This window comes from Cottoperca gobio, chromosome 8 (assembly GCF_900634415.1).
Source record: "Cottoperca gobio chromosome 8, fCotGob3.1, whole genome shotgun sequence".
NCBI lineage: Eukaryota > Metazoa > Chordata > Actinopteri > Perciformes > Bovichtidae > Cottoperca > Cottoperca gobio.
Genome location: NC_041362.1, coordinates 16,432,844 through 16,453,275, shown reverse-complemented (window position 1 = coordinate 16,453,275; position 20,432 = coordinate 16,432,844). Strand labels below are relative to the sequence as shown.

General features: G+C 44.3%; 2 protein-coding genes across 3 annotated transcripts; one reads left to right on the top strand and one right to left on the bottom strand.

Annotated features, from left to right (window-relative positions):
* The first annotated feature begins 635 nt into the window (after positions 1–635).
* LOC115012265 (ADP-ribosylation factor-binding protein GGA1-like) lies at positions 636–11,889 on the top strand. The gene is made up of 18 exons (XM_029437802.1): positions 636–775; positions 1,220–1,335; positions 2,443–2,527; positions 3,064–3,139; positions 3,584–3,682; positions 3,774–3,897; positions 4,092–4,192; positions 4,356–4,436; positions 4,851–4,988; positions 5,096–5,177; positions 6,072–6,185; positions 6,298–6,444; positions 6,576–6,649; positions 6,777–6,964; positions 9,000–9,226; positions 9,317–9,486; positions 9,601–9,711; positions 10,648–11,889. The coding sequence occupies exons 2-18, from the start codon at positions 1,269–1,271 to the stop codon at positions 10,756–10,758; spliced, it is 1,995 nt and encodes a 664-aa protein (XP_029293662.1). The 5' UTR covers positions 636–775; positions 1,220–1,268; the 3' UTR covers positions 10,759–11,889.
* Positions 11,890–12,011: 122 nt separating this feature from the next.
* LOC115012275 (probable ATP-dependent RNA helicase DDX17) lies at positions 12,012–20,152 on the bottom strand. Of its 2 annotated transcripts, none has more exons than XM_029437821.1 (8): positions 19,627–20,152; positions 19,290–19,442; positions 18,808–19,147; positions 18,626–18,691; positions 18,403–18,544; positions 18,110–18,270; positions 17,722–17,944; positions 12,012–13,075 (listed from the first exon to the last, which is right to left on the bottom strand). In XM_029437821.1, exons 3-7 carry the CDS (start codon positions 18,919–18,921, stop codon positions 17,882–17,884), a joined length of 546 nt encoding a protein of 181 aa, XP_029293681.1. In that variant the 5' UTR covers positions 18,922–19,147; positions 19,290–19,442; positions 19,627–20,152; the 3' UTR covers positions 12,012–13,075; positions 17,722–17,881. The 2 variants fall into 2 exon arrangements, with proteins under 2 accessions (XP_029293681.1, XP_029293682.1); XM_029437822.1 differs by having other exon boundaries at positions 17,722–17,832.
* Between the last annotated feature and the right edge of the window lie 280 nt (positions 20,153–20,432).

Here is a 20,432-nt window from a genome sequence, read left to right as displayed (position 1 = left end):
GGTTCATGGCTGGGGAGGCACTGACTCTTTCAGAGTGAGATTTACAAATATATGAACCCAATTGAGTAGCTTATTCACCATTTTCTTGGCAGGATGAACATTGACTACAGGTTATTTTTCATATCTCATATCAGCATTATTTATACACACACAGGTAAGGTACATATTTGGCCAAAAAAGAAGCTACATATATAGCGGCTCAGAGAGGTACATGTATTGTGCTCACGTGCGCCCTCTTCAGTGCGGCAGAGTACTGTCTGCCTCACCTGGTGTCTTCTCACTGTGGTTTTATGTCACATCAGCAAGACTACATATGTTACACACATACATTACATACATTAACTGGATAATGGAAAGTCAGGACTCATAATAAAAGTGTCTGTAAACATTATATTGGTGACATACAGAGAGATAGCAACAGGCACGCGCCAAATGCATGCGCTCAACCTAGTTTGCGAGGGATTGCGCAATCCGAGGGGAGGCTCAGCTCGTCGCTGACGCAGCTCTCCTGCATCTAAACAGAGAATACGCAAATTCAGCGATTTATACTATCAAAATTAATGGAATAATACAGAAAATGCAGTTATAGCACAGACCAGTTGACAAATATACATTTATATTTATTTTATTGTTATTTGTTTTTTTACTTTTCATGATGACGGGAGAGGCTCTGCCTCCCCTGATAGGTTAATGCTGCTGTAGTTACTACAGCAGCATTAACCTACCGATACTTGCAAAACCTGACACGCGTCACATGTTTAGGAATCAAACTAAAGTGAGTACCATGTCTCAATTTTCTTTATGTTGGTGGTCACAGGAACCAAATGGTCTGCTTTAATTTTGAAGACATTTTACTCCGGTATGGTTCCGTTAGCTCGCTTGACCCGCTCTCAGATCATAGAAATGTATGTGCTAGAATGTTTGTTTTTTATATTACACCAAAGACTTTATATGGTTTATACTTAATAAACTAATTTGTCAATGAAATGCTATATTTGGTCATGGATATTTGCGTTGGTTTGTCATATTACACTCACAAAATAATTAGATAAAAATGTTAGTTTAAAAGAGAACAATGCTCTTATTACATTCACACCAGTTATTGTACATCTTAAAGTGATCTTAATTCAAATGTACATGTGCATATTAAAACAAACACGGCAAAGTGTTTACACACTGAATGCGAAAACTTTTCAAATGTTCTTTCTATGTAATCTAGTTCTGTGTCTCTTCTGCCTCTACGTGCCCGTGTTTCCCTCGCGAGACCGATGCACCACATAAATCTCGCAGTGATGGCTGCGACTCCCGAGACGGAGAGTTTGGAGTCTCGTATCAGTGAGTATTTTAAACTTATTCTACCGAGCAGGTGTTGTCTGGCGACCCGGACACTCACACATTATTACCCGCGAGTTGTTGTCGATGAGACGACAGCTCACCACAGCTGCACGTGTCCCAGCAGAGGGGACTCGGACCCTGCCGCCACATTCAGGATGCTAACGTAACCTAGATCCGGAGATGCTGTGTCTGCCAGCTGTCAACACACAACACAGCCCGACGGAGCTTTAGCTTTGTAGCTCGATAGCTCAAGTAACGTTAGGTAGTGGGCGACAAGATCACTGGGCTCCCATTTTTAATCCCAGAAATTAGATTATGATTGCAGGCAACGCTATGGCCTCGTGAGAAAGTTCTAGACGAGACCGTGACACAATGCAACTCCCCCGACAGCGAGCTAGCTAACGTGACACTGTTAGCACCTGCCCTTTATATTTCTCTGCTCGGTGGCATGCTGGGGTTATGTGGCAGAGAACTAATACATTTTAAATAATGGAGTCACTCGGGTAGCCTGCAGGCCTTATTTGCCTTTCGTAGGTACTTGGCTGTATGTGTAAAGTTTCAACATTAGACTCAATGTTTCTATCTATAATTTGAAGAATAAGATATTTTTGGTATGAATTTTGCTGCTCTCGTTAAATATTTAGTCCAAAAGACAAAATTAGCAATGTACACACAGTTGTCAGTTTAGCTACTGCTAGCTCAAATGATACAAACCGAACAAAGTAATGAAGGTTATACTTTTTTGTTGTGATTCTGTTGAATGCATTGTATTTAAAGGTGTCTAAAATATGTTTTATTAGTGATACAAAACGACAGCATTAACTTTAGTTAGGTGTATCTAATGATAAAGTGGCAGCTCGGTGTAGAAACAATAACTGAACAGGTAGAAATGTTCGCTGTTAATTTCATACAGATAAAAAAGTTAACTCGTCTCACAAAAAAATAATGTGACACTAGGGAAATGTGTTATTTAATAGCGCAATTACTGTAACCAACATTTCAGACTTGTGTATATCTAATATCAGTGCACCAATATTGATATAATGCAGGTGATGTTGTAGCATCTATCACCTCTGTTGTCTGACATCCTCTTTGCTAACATTTCAGACAGAGCCACAAACCCACTTAACAGAGACACGGACTGGAGCAGCATCAATGGCTTCTGTGAGCAGCTCAACAATGATTTGGAGGGGTAAGAGAACATTGTTTGTGCTTCATACCTTTTAATTATGGTCTGGTTACAGCCGATAGTTAATCCTGGAGACCCCAGCTGTGGAAGTGAACATCTTTTCTACCAAAGAATGTTTCCTTGTTGAAATTTAAAATTAAATCCTTCATCTTTTGTTTACTAAACTGTGAATGCACATCAACACAAATCATACTATCTGTGCACACTAGTCATGTAAAGATATTTAAACACAAAACTTCTACTTCTACTCAGTCTACTTGTTTGATCTTCGTCATGTTTGGCTGCATAATAATTGAACATTTAACAAGCCTGACATTTTTCACCAGTCATTCTAAAGTATTTTAGAATTTGTTATGAAGAGTAATTGATATAGGTGTTAATTTAAATTCAAACACTGAAAACATTTATTTATTATCCCACAATGTGATGATCGCAGTAAAAAAACAAACAGGAAATTATATACATTTATCTTTCTGCAGCATAGTTTACCACAGTGCTCTGGACAATCAGGTTTTCTTTTTTTGCGACTTGTGTTACAGACCTCAGCTGGCCACCAGGCTCCTGGCCCACAAGATCCAGTCTCCACAGGAGTGGGAGGCCCTGCAGGCCCTGCTGGTGAGTCCAGATCTGATCCGGCATCTGGTGTTCACAATGAACTGCCTCAGTACTGATGATCATGGTTTTCAGCGAACATGTTTTGTGTCAGTTTTTCCTAATCCACAAACACTACTAATTTTCTACCCCACTATTTGTACAGGATGTTTATATTTTGCCGTTTTACATTTTCTATTTTAAAGATGTTTTACTACTGTAAGATTACAGCTTTTGTAGGATTTCATCCACACATTTTCAATGGACTCTGGAAAACCCATATGCATCAAACCCTAAATCAGAAGTGTGTAGCAGATGATGTTAGGTTTTCAATGAGTTCCTGTTCGTGTTGTCAGGATTATACAGTAATGCAACAGAAACAAACCTAAAGGTGTATTTAATAGTTTGGAGTGGATACCTTTTTTAGAGTATGGTTTTAATGTTTTGCATTGTATTTATGTTTTTAAGGTTCTGGAGACGTGTATGAAAAACTGTGGGAAAAGGTTTCACAGTGAAGTGGGCAAGTTCCGTTTTCTCAATGAACTCATCAAAGTAGTTTCTCCAAAGGTAAGATTTGTGTGTCTAAATGCATCTTTTATTTTATGTTTTGCCTGTTGTATTTGTGTCACTCTATTGTTGTCCTCCATCCCCCACTCAGTACCTGGGCTCACGGTCACCCGAGCCAGTAAAAAACAAGGTTTTGGAGTTGATCTTCAGCTGGACTCTGGGATTACCTGATGAGGCCAAGATCTCAGATGCCTATCAGATGCTGAAGAAACAAGGTAAACTGCCGTTAGATGAATGGAAATCAGAACTTATAAAGTTGTTAGAAGGCACCATGCTGCCAAAGTCCATTCATAAGATTAACTTTGATAACAATTCTTTACATAGCAATAATGGCTAAATCAACCAACATGTGCTTGAGGATTAGAAGCATTTAAATCCTTCTTTTTCATATTGTGTTTTTGTATATCAGGTATTATTAAACAAGACCCAGAGCTGCCACCTGACAAACTACTGAACCTTCCTCCACCCAGACCCAAGAATGCCATTTTTGAGGACGAGGAGAAGTCAAAAGTAAGGACTTCGTTATTTGATGCTTAATAAATGTGACCTGCTCCAGTTTCTTACCCACTGTGCGTGCTGTCTTGTGATCATGATTGTGCTCTATGTTGTGATTTATATATAAAACCTGTTCAATCCTTTCTCACCATGGAAACTTTGGCTGTCTGCCTGTCAGATGTTGTCTCGCCTGTTGAATAGCTCGCACCCTGACGACCTGAAAGCTGCCAACAAACTCATCAAGGAAATGGTCCAAGAGGTAAACCCGTTTCCTTCTCCTTCCTACTCCGTTTATAAATCGCACTATTCTCTTATCCATTACCGGCACCTCCACTTTTTAGTGCTGCAGATAAGTCTTGCCTGTGTGAGTTTTAAGAATTGGAGTGAAATACCAGAATGCTGCACTAGGTAGGAATGAGGAAATGGGCCTGGGGAGGTTTGTGTGTCACTGGCAGTGCTTCAGCAGGAGCTCAGAGTAAATATGTCCTGATCTTTGCTCTCCATAGACTTTTCTTAATGGCCTCTCCCTGACCTTGCTATTCTTCCCCAATCGTGCCTTTTGACTGTATTTTATATTTCTATTGCATGTTCCTTCAGCTTGCTTCATATATGATTTTATTGTCACACATGCGCCCTGCTATGTGTGCCATTATGGGTATTTTGTCTGTTGCAGGATCAGAAGCGAGCAGAGAAGGTGTCGAAGCGCGTGAACGCCATTCAGGAGGTGAAGGAGAGCGTCACTTTGCTGACTCAGCTTCTGCAGGACTATGACGGCACCGCCGACAATCAGAGCAACGGCGAACTCGTACAGGTGAGCTGAAAGATGCTTTTTAATCGGAGAGCGTTTAAGACTGCTCAGTGTGTAGAGACGGAAACTTATTTCCAAGTATTTTAATGTAGTGCGTTTTGTGTGATCAGGACCTGTACCAGCGCTGCGAGAAAATGAGACCCACACTGTTCAGACTGGCAAGTGACACGGAGGACAACGACGAAGCTCTCGGTGAACATTATTTTTATTCATCTGCCATTTTAAATAGGAAAAAAAGGAATGATTGCTTTTTGGCTTTATTAGTCCTCAACATGGTGTTGAACTCTGGCTGCCAGAGACACGACCACCATATAAATGTAGAAGACATTGGAGCTTATCATTTAAAGCTGATGCCAATCAGTGTTGAGTCTTTGCTAACACACAGCATACTGCTCTCTGCATGCATACATTAAGTGTCTTGACTGTCTTTGATGTCCTGGACATTTGCAATTCATTGTAAAACATTGAAACATACAGTACATGGACATAAAATAGGATTAGGGCTGTGAATATTTCGGTATCTCATTATTCAATTTCGATTCTTGGAGTCAGGATTCTTGGATTCAGTACAAAGGTGCTGATTTCAGGGTCTACTTCAGTCCGCCGTGCTCTAATAAAAGCGGTGTGGCAAATTATGACATGAAAGCAGAGTAAAGTGTGTGTAAGATTATGGAGTTTTCATATTTGAAAAAGTGATTGCAATAATGTAAACTCACAAAGGCAAACCTAAGACGGGTACCATAGGTAACATAAGAATCTTGACTCTTACAATAACCCCCCCCCCCCCCCCCCCCCCCCCCATCCCTATCAACTCGCCATAATAAGTTTGCTTATTTAAAGAAAGTTTGCTTTTTCTTCCCCCCTCATGCCCATAGAGCTTAAACTCAGGTTCTCACACCAAATCTTAAATATTTTGAACATTGTCTCTTTAGTTCAGCTGGACTGAGATTTGCATATGACTTATATTTTCTTACTCTGATCTGCCAGTCTCTCTAAGCTCTCGTCCACCCTGCTGCCACATCACTTCTGACTGTTCTCATAACACTGTGAAAACAATAAGCTGCATCTTCTCATGTCTTTCCACAGCTGAGATCCTGCAGGCCAACGACAGCCTGACTCAGGTCATCAACCAATACAAGCAGCAGGTGAAGGGGGAGATGGTGAACGGCAACAACACATTAAACGCACACAAGCAAACAGGTGCGTGAAGAACTGCGTGCAGAAATACATGAAGAGTGTTTAATAGATGCAGATCAGATTCAAAGGTTCTTGTTTTTGTCTGTTTGAAATATCTTAAATCCATTTCTCACAGGTGGAGGGACGGCCCTGCTGGATCTGTCGGGATTGGACACATCGCCACAGTCGCCGCCGTCTTTCCCAGAGTTTCACACTCCGACGGATAACGCCCCCTCGCAAGAGATGGGGATCAGTCTCCTCGACGACGAGCTCATGTCGCTCGGTAACGGCATTGCAGACAGCACGCACCAATAAACTGGAATAAGTTTTATGCAGGATGTTGATTGTGTGGAGTTCTCCTAGGAGTTGAACCACAGTCCTAAATAGTCCTTCTACTCGTTGTGCATCCCACAGGTTTAAGTGAAGGGACACACACCTCCAACCCTCCCTCACAGCCGGAGGACTCCACAGCCTGGGACTCCTTCCAGGTGATTAGAGGATTTGTTTATTATTTTTAACTGTTACACTGTCGACGGGCATCATCGCTCTTAATACTCCAGTATAATCAGAGAGACATCTGTGCCACTATTTTTCTCACACACTCTCTACTTCCAGTCTTCTGACAGTATAGACGCAGACATCCCTGCAGCACCCAGTCTCCTCCTGAGTCCAGATCCGCCCTCCCACCCTCAGCCCCTTTCGTCTGGCTCCACCCCAGGGAACTCGGCCCTGGACGAGCTGGACCTGCTGGGAAAGACACTGATGCAGCAGTCCCTGCCTCCAGAGGGCCTGCAGGTCAAATGGTATTTAACGAACACCATTCTACTGTGACTCATTACTGCGAAATGTGTGGGAAATAGCTTCACGTTAAACCTGATATGTACGTTTTTAGTTTGTCTGCTTGGTGTACTTTCTTATACATATGTAGTTAAAGGGGAACTATTTTCAAAATTCATGCATGTTACTCCTATGTGCTTAGACTGTCCCAAAAACATTAATTAACATGAACGACTCTCAAATCGAAAAGCTAGAGGGCTAAAACTACTGTGTGATGTCATCAAGTATAAAGAACGGCTCCATAGACCAGGGGTCGGGAACCTTTTTGGCTGGGAGAGCCATAAAAGCCAAATATTTTTTTTAATGTATTTCCTTGAGAGCCATATATAAAAATATATAAATTGGAATGCAAATTTATGCGTGCATTTTTTAAGAATAACACGTCTCCTAGTACTAATAGAGGTATCAGTGTTGCATTGAACAGGAGCTCTTTTATTAAATAAACTAAACGCTTACGTTATTTATCTCATTATGTGCACGTTTCAGTGTTTACTGCACGGGTGTCAAACTCAAGGCAATTATATCCGGCCCGCGAGAAAATGTCATATGTGTGTCATAACTGGCCCGCCAGTTTTGGTAATTAAATCAATGCATGGCACAACCACGGGAAAAGACATTTGAGGAAGTATCTAAATATGTGAATGGAATGAAAGTTTTTGGAAAGCAAAGGGAAACACACCACAGATCTCTGGGACGATGAGAGCTGGACTGTTTGTGCGACATAACGAAGCATCTCACTGTTAAACCTGCAGCTTCAGGGCCGTGTGATCACGGACATGTGTGATGCCAAGCTGCCTGTGGGAGACTCTGATGCAGAAGGAAACTTTGGTCACTAAGTGTTTCCAAACACTGACAAACATCTCCCCCGCTGTGTTCCCGACAGCATTCTGCTGATCAACTGAGACCATTTGCCGACTTTGCTGCTCAGATATTTTAATTGAACTGCTCAACAATCCGTTTGCAGTTGACTTAAATATGTTCCATATCTTTTTGCACTTTATGTGTATCCTGTTCAATACATGTGGACCGTGTTTGGCCCCCGGTCTACTGCTTGCTTTGCGCAGTCTCACGACGGGCGGGGCTCCGCCCCCTACACACACACACACACACACACACACACACACACACACACACACACACACACACACACACACACACACACACAGCGGAGGAAAGGAGAGGGGAGAACTAAAAACAAATCCGCTGCTAAATGTTTTACTTTAAAATGGCACAGTATAATTATTTATTACTTGTTAAGTTAAAAAATGTCAGCTCAAAATTGTCTGCGAGCCATATCGCGTTATCGAAAGAGCCATATATGGCTCGCGAGCCATAGGTTCCCGACCCCTGCCATAGACGATGAGTTGGGAAAGTTGTTATAGACGACACTGAGGAGCCAGAGGAATGTTCTGAGTGTAAAAGTACATTTTCTGTTTCAGAACTGAGGACACTAGAATAAAATGAAGCTCATTAACAAAGAAACATTCTGTGGGTCCACAAAATCTCCCACTTATAGTCTCTGGAGCAGCTCCAGACCTTATACTTGATGACATCACACGTTTGAGACTTCTGTGGTTTCTGGCTTTGAGAGAGAGGAGCTCATGTTCACAAATATTAATTACACTTTCCATGGAAATAATATATTGGAATTCTTACATTAGGTGGTGCTGCCCTCTTTAAAGCACATTAGCAGCTGTTAGATTTCTTTCTAGTTTCAAACATTAGACACTCCTAGAACACAGCCACTGCACTACATGCTGATCAGCCACAATCTAAATGTAGGGAGTAAAAGGTCAAAGCTGGTGTTTCTCTGTTGTTTTTGTTAACTCTCGGTTTCCTGCATGGCTCAACATGCTCTCCAGAAGTGGAGTTAATAAAAGGGGGATTTTTTAAATCATATGAAATAATAAATTCATCAAATTTGTCAAGCTGTTTTCAAATTCTCATTATGTGAGAAGGTAAACGCACAAAGGGATGAATTGTTAATTGTTCTGCTTTCAGGGACAAGCAGCAGTGCAAACCAACTCTGAGAGATCTCCAGAGCAAGTCTGGGTGCAACATCACCCCAAACCCCATCCCCACCTTCGCAGCTGAACCTCCCGCACCTCTCAACTCTCAGCCCAACCTTGCAGTGACGTTGCTGGATATGTCCCCGACTCACACCGAGACTCCTCCTGCAGAAGTCACCCTGACGGATGTTTTTGTACCGCTAGAATCCATTAAGCCCAGTAAGTGAACTTGATGGCTTTATGCGTCTGCCCACCTAAGAGTACAGATTCATTACACCCCCCTCATCTTTCTGTCCCGTCTCTCTCCAGGTAGTCTGTTACCTGTGACTGTGTTTGACGGACACAGTCTGCGGGTTCTTGTTCACTTTGCTCGCGACTCGCCTCCGTCTCGTCCCGATGTGCTGGTGGTGATCATCTCCATGTTGTCCTCCGCTCCTGTCCCCGTCACCAACATAAGCTTCCAGACTACAGCTCTAAAGGTCGGCACCAAGATAAGAAAGTTCAGAGGTTTATCTTGTAAAGACATTGTTACTAAATCACTGCAGCCGGTCTCGGTAAAGAAAGAATGTTTTGTTTTCAATTATCACCCGTAGTCTATGGCAGTGAAGCTGCAGCCCCCATCAGGCACAGAGCTCCCAGCTTTCAACCCCATCCTTCCTCCTGCTGCCGTCACTCAGATTCTGCTGCTGGCAAACCCAGACAAGGTAAGGCGTGATTCTTTATCAAGACATTCCTTAAAAGAAACTACCTTTTGTGACTAAACTTATGAAAATCACACTCCACTGGACTAAAACTGCTCAAGCAGGACAGTCATCACAAAGTCTTACTCACAAGGGTCTCAGGGGTGTCGTATGCTGTACAGATTGTAAAGCCTGTCGGGGCAGATTTGTGATGTAAAAAAAAATTGACTTGACTTACTTTGGTTTTGTCAAGGGTCTGTCTAAATGTTATTTATTTTCCCTTGTTCGATATGTTAATAATGGACTCTGCTGATTATGAAAGCGCGTTAGGGCCATTATAGAGAACAAATGATAAATTACGGAGCAGGGAGGGGGAGAATATTAAGAAATAAAACTAACACGCCACCGGTAAACGGGGAATGAGGAGGCGCAACATTATGGAATCTGTCCAAAGCGTTGTAGTTCCTGATGTGAAGTGAAGCGATGTGGTTCCTTCACAAAAAAAACCTTTTTCAGGTTTGATTATTTTTCTCAAATGTATAAATTTAATAATCTCAGAATATCAGTTTTTCTTCTATGAATATTACCTTCCCCTCTGCTTATTATTATTATTATTATTATTATTATTATTATTATTATTAAAACCTAAAGTGGCCCTAAAGCTGTGACAGTATTTCAAGCTACAGCTAGATTTGACACTAAGGTGCATTCTGTAAAAGTGACACCACCAAGTAGAATAAATTAAATTTAACTTTCAAATACAAAACGACAAAAATGGCTCTTTTCATTATTTTACTGCCTCTGGTCAAGTGAACTGTGGAAGTCACAAAGATTAATGGCTGTGATGAATCTGTAATTACCATGACTAGTTCTTGCGACAATCAGATTACTACAGAGCTAAGGCTTTCTGGGTGTTTATCTATAATTTAATCCACTTCTCTCATCCTCTGTGTGTATCAGGAGAAAGTGCAGCTGCAGTACACATTAACCTTCACCATGGGCGAGCAGGAGCACAGTGAGAGCGGCGGTCTAGAACAGTTTCCTCCTCCAGATACGTGGGGGAACCTATAGCATTTCAAACTCAACCACAACCTGACAGACTCTCTGCTTCCTTCCTAAACAACTCACCACTCTCCATATGCCTGTTTTCCTTTTGTAAACACATTGTACTTTCTTTGATCGCTCTTGATTTTTATTTTTTATTTTCCTCAGATGACGCTCATTCTCAGTCAGTGTAACGAGTGTATGCTTTGCTCTGTGTCTAGGTCTGCTGTATGTGGCTGCTTTAAAACAAACCTGCAACATGCTGCCCCGGGAGTTGTTGCAGTCTTGTCATATTGTTTTTAACAGACGGAGCTACGAAGGAACGACATCAAATGTGTGCATATTTGCTCATTTGGTGTGCTTGAAGTGTTTCACTTGGGGCACAGTCAGTTTGAATCAAACATAAGTTGCGTTTACCTTCACGTCTGCATGCTCTTCCAACACGGGACACAATGCTTGCAAAATCCAGCACTCCGAGAAAGGACGTAAGCATTACATAGACGCAGCTCATCTTAGTTTGCAAGACAAATATACTTACGGTTTTGTGGTGTGTATTTTCTAATGAGTGAATATCGGCCTACTTTTTTTATTTGCACAGAATGATTTTGATTGTACTGTTTTCCTGTCTTTTCCCCATCTTGTGTAAAGAACGTTTACTGTAACATCGGAGTTGTGTATCATCTGCCATATGTGCCTATTTTGCAGTTCTAACTTGATTTAACTTTTGTTGCGGTTTGTTTTTCTCATCTGTTTAGTCATTAGGTTGTCTGAGATACAGATAAGCTTCATTATAACCTTAAATTCTTAATATATTCAAAGCATTTATTTTCAGTAGCTTATAAATTACATTTAATCTTTTCTTTAGCTTGTAATTTTAAGCATTTTATTATTTCAGCATTTATTGGGTAAAACTGAATATCATGCAAACTGAGATGAACCCAGGGGTTTGTTTCTACAGTCTGCGATGCATGTCAGCCACGCTGAACACTTCCTCCTCCCCACAGGCTCATCACATTCCGCTGCACTACTCTCAATATGACTGCTTTGTAAATACCAAATGATGGCAGTCCTGTTATGTATATTTGACTTGTGCAATGTGCAAGAGCATAACCCTGGTAAAATATTCCAAATGGGTAATAAAGTTTTTTTTCTTGGTGATCTGAAGGCCTGTTCATTTTGTAGGTCAGTGTTTTTCCCTCTTGCCAAATGATAACGTCACAATAAAATACCTTAAGCGACTTTCAGCGTGAAGGACTTAAGATGACACAGTGATGCATTGAAGAGCTTTATTGAACTGTAAAAATGTATTTACTGTTTGCTAGGCAAATCTTAAACCATCACTTCTTGCATGAATAAACAATCTATTGTGGAGTCTTAGTAGTAAACAGAACTGGAAATGAAAGGAAAGCTCACTGTTGCCATGGCAACAAAGACCCTACAAGCCTCTATAATATCTATATAATGAACCAAATGTTGAAAAAAAATAACTTTTTAACCCCGTTTGCTCAAGCTACACCAGGATCTCCATATTATTCAATTCAAATTGATCTCTTGGCTTGCAACATTTCAAACAAAAAAATAAAGATATTTAACCTAAAACAAAAAAGAATTATCAGCACGTACCTTTGATGCGTCTAAAGGGGAAAATCAGATACTCTACAAATCTATGTTGCATAAAGAGACAATATAAAAACAGCATGCTTGTACAAAAGGATTTTTTTTTTTAGAGACCAGCAATACAAACTTAATCAAATGACACGGACAAGCTTTGTGTCAAACAAATACATTTAATCTTAAAAGAAAGTCAAAAACAAAAAATGTTGACCCATCTAAATTATTTGATAAAGAACTGAATAATTAAAACAAGCTCATAAATGATGTTACAGGGGTCAACTGCCAAGGGCTAAACCCCTGCTAAATCAATTTCTGTCACAGTGTATATAGTGTGTTGTGTGTGAATGATGCAGAGATCACATTACTTCCTGCTTGATTGTGCTGGTGGAGCAAACTGGAATGGCTAGTGCCCCATCAGGCCCATCGTGGGCTGGGAAGTGTTGAACTTGGCCATTAGAGGCTGGGGGGTCCGACAATGAAGGTGTGGCCTGCCCCACTCCGTTGCCCCCCGACCCAGAGCTGCTGACTGCTGCTGATGTTATTCTGGTCCTGGTCGTATGAGTTGGAGCCGTAGCTGCGTCCTCCATCCCTGGACGATGAGAAGGAGCGTTCCCCATCCCGGCTACTTCCTCCGCGGCTATGTCGGCCATAGCTGTTGCTGCCTCCACCCGCAGAACGCATTCGCCTGTCACACTCACATTGGAGTTGCCACGAAAGCGAGAACGGCCACCTGTAGATAAGGAAGGATAAAGGGAGAGAGAGGGAGGACAAACAGACATTAAACTATTTATTTATGGGACGAAGCACCTTTTAATGGTACATTTATTTGTCTCATATTTTGCCTTCTTATTCGTATATGGTCATCTTTGTCCCACTTACAGAGACCCTCAGAAGTTCACCCACCAGGTGGCTATATAGTCTAATTGTATTCTCCTATTCTTTGAACTTCTGCAGACTGCTTGACACTCTGTTTTTGTTGTTCCATTCTTGCAAGATTAAAGAGCTCACTTCTTTAACCATCCATCCATCCATCGTCTACCGCTTATCCGGGATCGGGTCGCGGGGGCAGCAGCTCCAGTAAGGAACCCCAATCTTCCCTTCTCCGGGCCACATCCTCCAGCTCCGACTGGGGGATCCTGAGGCGTTCCCAGGCCAGTGAGGAGATATAATCTCTCCACCGAGTCCTGGGTCTTCCCCGGGGTCTCCTCCCAGCTGGACGTGCCTGGAACACCTCCCTAGGGAGGCGCCCAGGTGGCATCCTTACTAGATGCCCGAACCACCTCAACTGGCTCCTTTCAACGTAAAGGAGCAGCGGCTCTACTCCGAGTCTCTCACGGATGGCTGAGCTTCTCACCCTATCTCTAAGGGAGACGCCAGCCACCCGTCTGAGAAAACCCATTTCGGCCGCTTGTACCCGTGATCTCGTTCTTTCGGTCATGACCCAGCCTTCATGACCATAGGTGAGGGTAGGAACGAAGATCGACCGGTATATTGAGAGCTTTGCCTTCTGGCTCAGCTCTCTTTTCGTCAACAACGGTGCGGTAAAGTGACTGTAATACCGCCCCCGCTGCGCCGATTCTCCGGCCAATCTCTCGCTCCATTGTCCCCTCACTCGCGAACAAGACCCCGAGGTACTTGAACTCCTTCACTTGGGGTAATGGCTCATTCCCTACCCGGAGTAGGCAATCCACCGGTTTCCTGCTGAGAGCCATGGCCTCAGATTTGGAGGTGCTGATCCTCATCCCAACCGCTGCACACTCGGCTGCGAACCGATCCAGTGAGTGTTGAAGGTCACAGACCGATGATGCCATAAGGACCACATCATCTGCAAAGAGCAGCGATGAGATCCTCAGGTCACCGAACTGCAACCCCTCTCCTCCACGACTACGCCTCGATATCCTATCCATGAACATCACGAACAGGATTGGTGATAAAGCGCAGCCCTGGCGGAGGCCAACATTCACGGGAAACGAGTCCGACTTACTGCCGAGTATCCGGACACAACTCTCGCTTTGGGCGTACAGGGATTGGATGGCCCTCAAAAGTGACCCCCTCACCCCATACTCCCGCAGCACCTCCCACAGTATCACCCGGGGGACCCGGTCATACGCCTTCTCCAGATCCACAAAACACATGTAGACCGGATGGGCGTACTCCCAGGCCCCCTCCAGGATCCTTGCAAGAGTAAAGAGTTGGTCTGTTGTTCCACAACCAGGACGGAATCCGCATTGTTCCTCTTCAATCAGAGGTTCGACTACCGGCCGAACCCTCCTTTCTAGTACCTTGGAGTAGACTTTACCAGGGAGGCTGAGAAGTGTGATACCCCTGTAGTTGGCACACACTCTCTGGTCCCCCTTTTTAAATAGGGGAACCACCACCCCGGTCTGCCAACCCCTAGGCACTGTCCCAGACTTCCACGCAATGTTGACGAGGCGTGTCAACCAAGACAGCCCCTCAACACCCAAAGCCTTCAGCATTTCTGGACGGATCTCATCAACCCCTGCGGCTTTGCCACTGTGGAGTTGTTTGACTACCTCAGTGACTTCCATCAGGGAAATTGACGATGATCCCCCATCAGCTTCCAGCTCTGCCTCAACCATAGAGGGCGTGTTAGTCGGATTCAGGAGTTCCTCAAAGTGCTCCTTCCAGCGGCCGATAACCTTCTCAGTTGAAGTCAGCAGGGTCCCACCCTTGCTGTACACAGCTTGGATGGTTCCTCGCTTCCCCCTCCTGAGGTGCCGGATGGTTTTCCAGAAGCACCTTGGTGCCGACCGAAAGTCCTTCTCCATAGCTTCTCCGAACTTCTCCCACACCCGCTGCTTTGCCTCTGACACGGCAGAAGCTGCCGCCCTTCTAGTCCTTCGATACCCTGCAACTGTTTCCGGAGTCCTCCCGGATAACATAACCCGGAAGGACTCCTTCTTCAGTCGGACGGCTTCCCTAACCACCGGGGTCCACCACGGTGTTCGAGGGTTACCGCCCCTTGAGGCACCTAAGACCTTGAGACCACAGCTCATCACCGCAGCTTCAGCAATAGAGGTTTTGAACATCGCCCACTCAGGTTCAATGCCCCCAACCTCCACAGGGATGGCTGAAAAGCTCCGCCGGAGGTGTGAGTTAAAGATCCCCAGGACAGGGGCTTCCTCCAGACGTTCCCAGTTCACCCGCACTACCCGTTTGGGTTTACCAGGTCTGTCCAGAGTCTTCCCCCACCCCTTGATCCAACTCACCACCAGATGGTGATCAGTCGACAGCTCCGCCCCTCTCTTCACCCGAGTGTCCAAAACATGCGGCCTCAGATCAGATGATACGATTACGAAATCGATCATTGACCTTTGGCCTAGGGTGCTCTGGTACCACGTGCACTTATGAGCATCCTTATGTTCGAACATGGTGTTTGTTATGGCCATTCCATGACTAGCACAGAAGTCCAACAACAAACGACCGTTCGGGTTTAGATCAGGGAGGCCCTTCCTCCCAATCACGCCTCTCCAGGTGTCTCCATCGTTTCCCACGTGTGCGTTGAAGTCTCCCAGCAAGACTACGGAGTCCCCTACTGGAGCCACCTGCAGGGCTCCATTCAGGGTCTCCAAGAAGGCCGAATACTCAGAACTGCGGTTTGGGGCATAGGCACAAACAACAGTCAGAGTTTTCCCCCCCATAACCCGAAGGCGTAGGGAGGCGACCCTCTCGTCCACCGGGATAAACTCCAACGTGGCGGCGCTCAGCCGGGGGCTAGTGAGTATCCCCACCCCGGCCCGAGGCCTCACACCTTGGGCAACTCCGGAGAAGAATAGAGTCCAACCCCTATCCAGGAGTACGGTTCCAGAGCCAAGACTGTGCGTGGAGGTAAGCCCCACCAGATCCAACTGGTAGCGATCCACCTCCCGCACTAGTTCCGGCTCCTTCCCCCACAGAGAGGTGACGTTCCACGTCCCCAGAGCCAGCCTCTGCTGCCCGGGTCTGGTCCGTCGAGGTCCCTGACCATCACTGCCACCCGTGTGACAGCGCACCCGACCCCAGCGGTTTTTCCCATGAGTGGTGGGCCCACAGGATGGATGGATGGGAGGCACCACGTAGCTTCTTCGGGCTGTGCCCGACCGGGCTCCGTGGCAAACCCGGCCACCAGGCGCTCGCTGTCGGGCCCTCCCTCTGGGCCTGGCTCCAGACGGGGGCCCCGGGCTTCCTCCGGGCAGGGTCTCTCCTTTCCTTTCCCTTTCTTTCATGAAGTCGTTTTTGAACCATTCTTAGTCTGGCCCCTCGCCTGAGACCAATTTGCCTTGGGAGACCCTACCAGGAGCACTAGGCTCCAGACAACACAGCTCTCAGGTTCATAGGGACACACAAACCTCTCCACCACGATAAGGTGATGGTTCCCAGAGAACCAAGTATCTTTATTTCAGTATAATAAGATTTACTTCTCACCGCCCTTTGGTTTAGTTTGTATCGGCTGAATTCCAAGACAACCTCTCAACTAAAGTGTTTTGAGTCTCCAGGGTTCGATTGGTGGCTGCTTCTTTGCTTGGGCGAACATGTTCAGCTGTAACTGACCAATGGACGATCGTGTTCAATTGTAACTGTCCAATGAGCGACACGCAACGGCCGATTTTAACTGACCAATGAGCGACGAGATGAGGCTATATAAGACGCAGGTTTGAGGCCGTTGGTCATTCAGCAGGAGGAAACGAGACAGGTAGGCAGCAACAGCTAGCTAGGAGCAGCGCTAACAGCTAGCTAGGAGCAGCGCTAACAGCTAGCTGGCTAGGCGCAGTGCTAACAGCTAACTCAAAGCACCAAGGCGGCCAGACACCACACACCAGGGCAGGCCAAATGAGTCTTGGCGACTGCAATTGCCCGATCGCCGGCGGCCAATAAAACCCCAGGGGGCCTAATAAGCCGGTGCGAGCGGCGGTCAAATGAGCCAAGGCGGCCCTATACATGGGAGGTCATGGGGAGGGGCGAAATGATTATAACTTTTTTCAACTAAAGTTAAACATAATACTGCCACCTGCTTTACCGGAGGCCACTTTACCACTGTACACTTTTTTATATTAGGCCTATTTTTATTTTTGAAAGGTTAAAAATCTGGGATAATTACGGGAAAATATTTAAACGGGAGGACGGCGGGATAGAAGTAAAAATACGGGATAATCCCGGGAAAAACGGGAGGGTTGACAGGTAGAAGAGAGACAAGCAAGCTGTCACATAAATGTAGATCTAATATCAGTTAATACCACTATGGTTTTACATCCACCGAAAGGAAAATGCACGCCTTCCTGTTCCCTCGAACGTCTAGGTCAGACACAGGATGTGATGAGCATGTTCATGGATAAAAATGACACGGACCAAACTGTTCAGAACTCTTTTATTACTCACACGTCACGTCACATCCTACGTGTGAGATCGTCACATCGTTTCTTGGTCTCCACGAAGATGATGGTCTTGTTCTCTTTCTCAGCCATGATCTCCTCCATCAGCTGGATCAACCTGAGGAAAGAAAAAGAAAGAAAATGTCCAGATTTATAATGTTTACAAGTTACACTTGTATATATTTTATATCCACCTCCCTAGCACTCCACATCAGGGTCTGTCTGTTGGGCTGGGCAAAGAGCACAAAAAATTAACAAAAACAAGTGATGACAGATACTAAAATTACTGCTTCATCTAACAAAAACACACAGTAAGATATCAAATCAAGAATTTCTCTGCCGCTAAAACACAAATAAAATTTCTGTAAAAATGAATACAAATGTATTAGCTTTACCCTGATCTGGTCCACAATCTTGCGCATCTGTGGTTCAAAACCCATATGCAGCATGCGGTTAGCTTCATCCAGCACCAAGTATGTGCAGCGTCGCAGATTGGTCTTTCCAGCCTCAAGAAAGTCAATCAGACGACCCGGAGTGGCAATGCAGATCTCAACAGCTAAGAGAGACAAACATAGTATATTACAAACTAATCAAATGTGCATTTCAATGACTCGAGCTGATACAGAAAGTAAAAACAAACAAACAAATTAGTTAGAAATGTGGCATAAAACCAAGCAATACTCCTAACCTCTCTCCAGGTCTCTGATTTGAGGTCCCTTGGGAGCACCCCCATACACACAAGTGCTTTTGATGCGGGATGACTTTCCGTAGTCGTATGCCACCTGCTGGACCTGCTGCGCCAGTTCTCTTGTGGGGGCCAGAACCAAGCACTGCAGAGCACACACATAATGCCATAACAAGCCACTATGTAGTGTATTACAATTTAACACAGTTCATGTCTCTTCACATACAATGGGTCCATCTCCACGCTCCAAGTAGGGCTGATGATTGATGTGCACAATTGCAGGCAGGAGGTACTGAAGAAAAAAAAAAGGGACAGGGGAGAAATCAGTGGATTATGCTTCTGTGTAATACACCAGTATGTCATGTATTCAAATGTGCAAGTACAGTTAGAGAAAGACAGGTGTCTCACCGATAAAGTCTTCCCAGAGCCAGTCTGAGCAATGCCCACCATGCCTCTCCCGCTGAGGGCCAGAGGGAAACCTTGTGCTGGAATGGCTGTGGGCTCCTTGAAATTCTGCTGCATCAGTATATCCAATACATATTCTAGACGTAGAGGCAGAAATAATTATTCTGGTTATTTCTGTAACAACAGATTTAGTTTAGTAGTTGTTGTGCATGTGTAGAATAGATATCCATGTATGCATGTGCTTATGGGGAAACTGTGCCTGATGGAAGTTGGTGACAGGTTTTGGGCAGCCTGAACCTCGAACAGTGATTTCTTTCTTCCTGCAATACTCTTCAACATCAAACTGAAAGAACAACAAGTGTGTAAAACCAACAGACTAAACACCAGGCAGTGTACATCATTGTTACTACATTAGTCTTTTCATTCCCAAAACAAAAGTTATCATTGGGGAGAGGCACCAGAAGAAAATACTATTTCAGGAATACCTGGCTCATTCGCTGCACTTCCGAATGTTCACTATAAAAGTTCACTATAAAAGTTCTTCTCAAATTTGGGAAGCTCATCCAGGTCCCATCTCTTCTTTCGTAAACTTTCTACCCGGTGGTGGGTCACCTTTGCTGGACCCGTAACGAGGACTCCTGCAACATGACAAGACACGAATTGTACAGATAGTTTTGCGACACTTCCTGGGCTTGCATAGAATATTAACGTTATCACTGTTGATTTCAACAAAACCTTTTATAATGCCGACTGAAGGTTTGCGCTAGCTCTACTTGACTGTGTTGACTGAACTAGCTTAAACTAACGATAGCTGCTTCTTACCCTCTGTCACGGCCACGGTCTCGCTCTCTGTCTCATCATCATCATCATCATCATCATCATGGTTACAGTTGTGTGAAGGCAATATGTCTATGTATACTACTGGTCTTAACATAGATTTTTGGGTGTACGCTAGTAGTTGTAGAGATAGTCCCTCCAGTGTTTGTCTAGTCCAGATTTAAAAGCGTCAGGGGACGGTTCTCCGTACGAACCTCTCATTGTGAGGACACACGCTCTTCTGTGAGAGGTGAAGCAGTTATTTAATGTTGCCTTTAGTTCAGTGGACCCTTTTCTCAGAGGTTACCTGGCTTATTGTTACTCAGGCCTAGCTAGTTATATCCCACGCGCCGTCTTTTTCAGCCAAATGCTCACTTAGGTAATTGACAGGATGAAGTAACTGTCTCTTTCTTATAGGCTTGTTGTAAAGTCAAATATCACACCAAGTCACGTTTTTGATGTGATGAATTCAAACTTTAGTTCAATTGACACAATAACGAGACTCAGCAAGCCTTGTGCTACTGTTATGTTGTTGTTGTTGTTATCAGCTGGTGAGCGGAAGATTTGACTGGCTGGCTGCTTGGGAAGCCCCGCCCCCCACGTATGATTGACATTCTTATGGACTGTCCTTTTTCATTTAAATCAAACTGCATTTGTTTGTCTGCTGCAGAATACACATCTGCTCTGTGAATCACGTGTTCTCATTTGAGAGTAAAATCAGAGGCCAAAAGGGAGAAATGTACATGTTTTGGTTTCATGATGGCGTCCCATAGTTTTGTATTCATTGGATGGAATACTCAGAAGTAGGCATT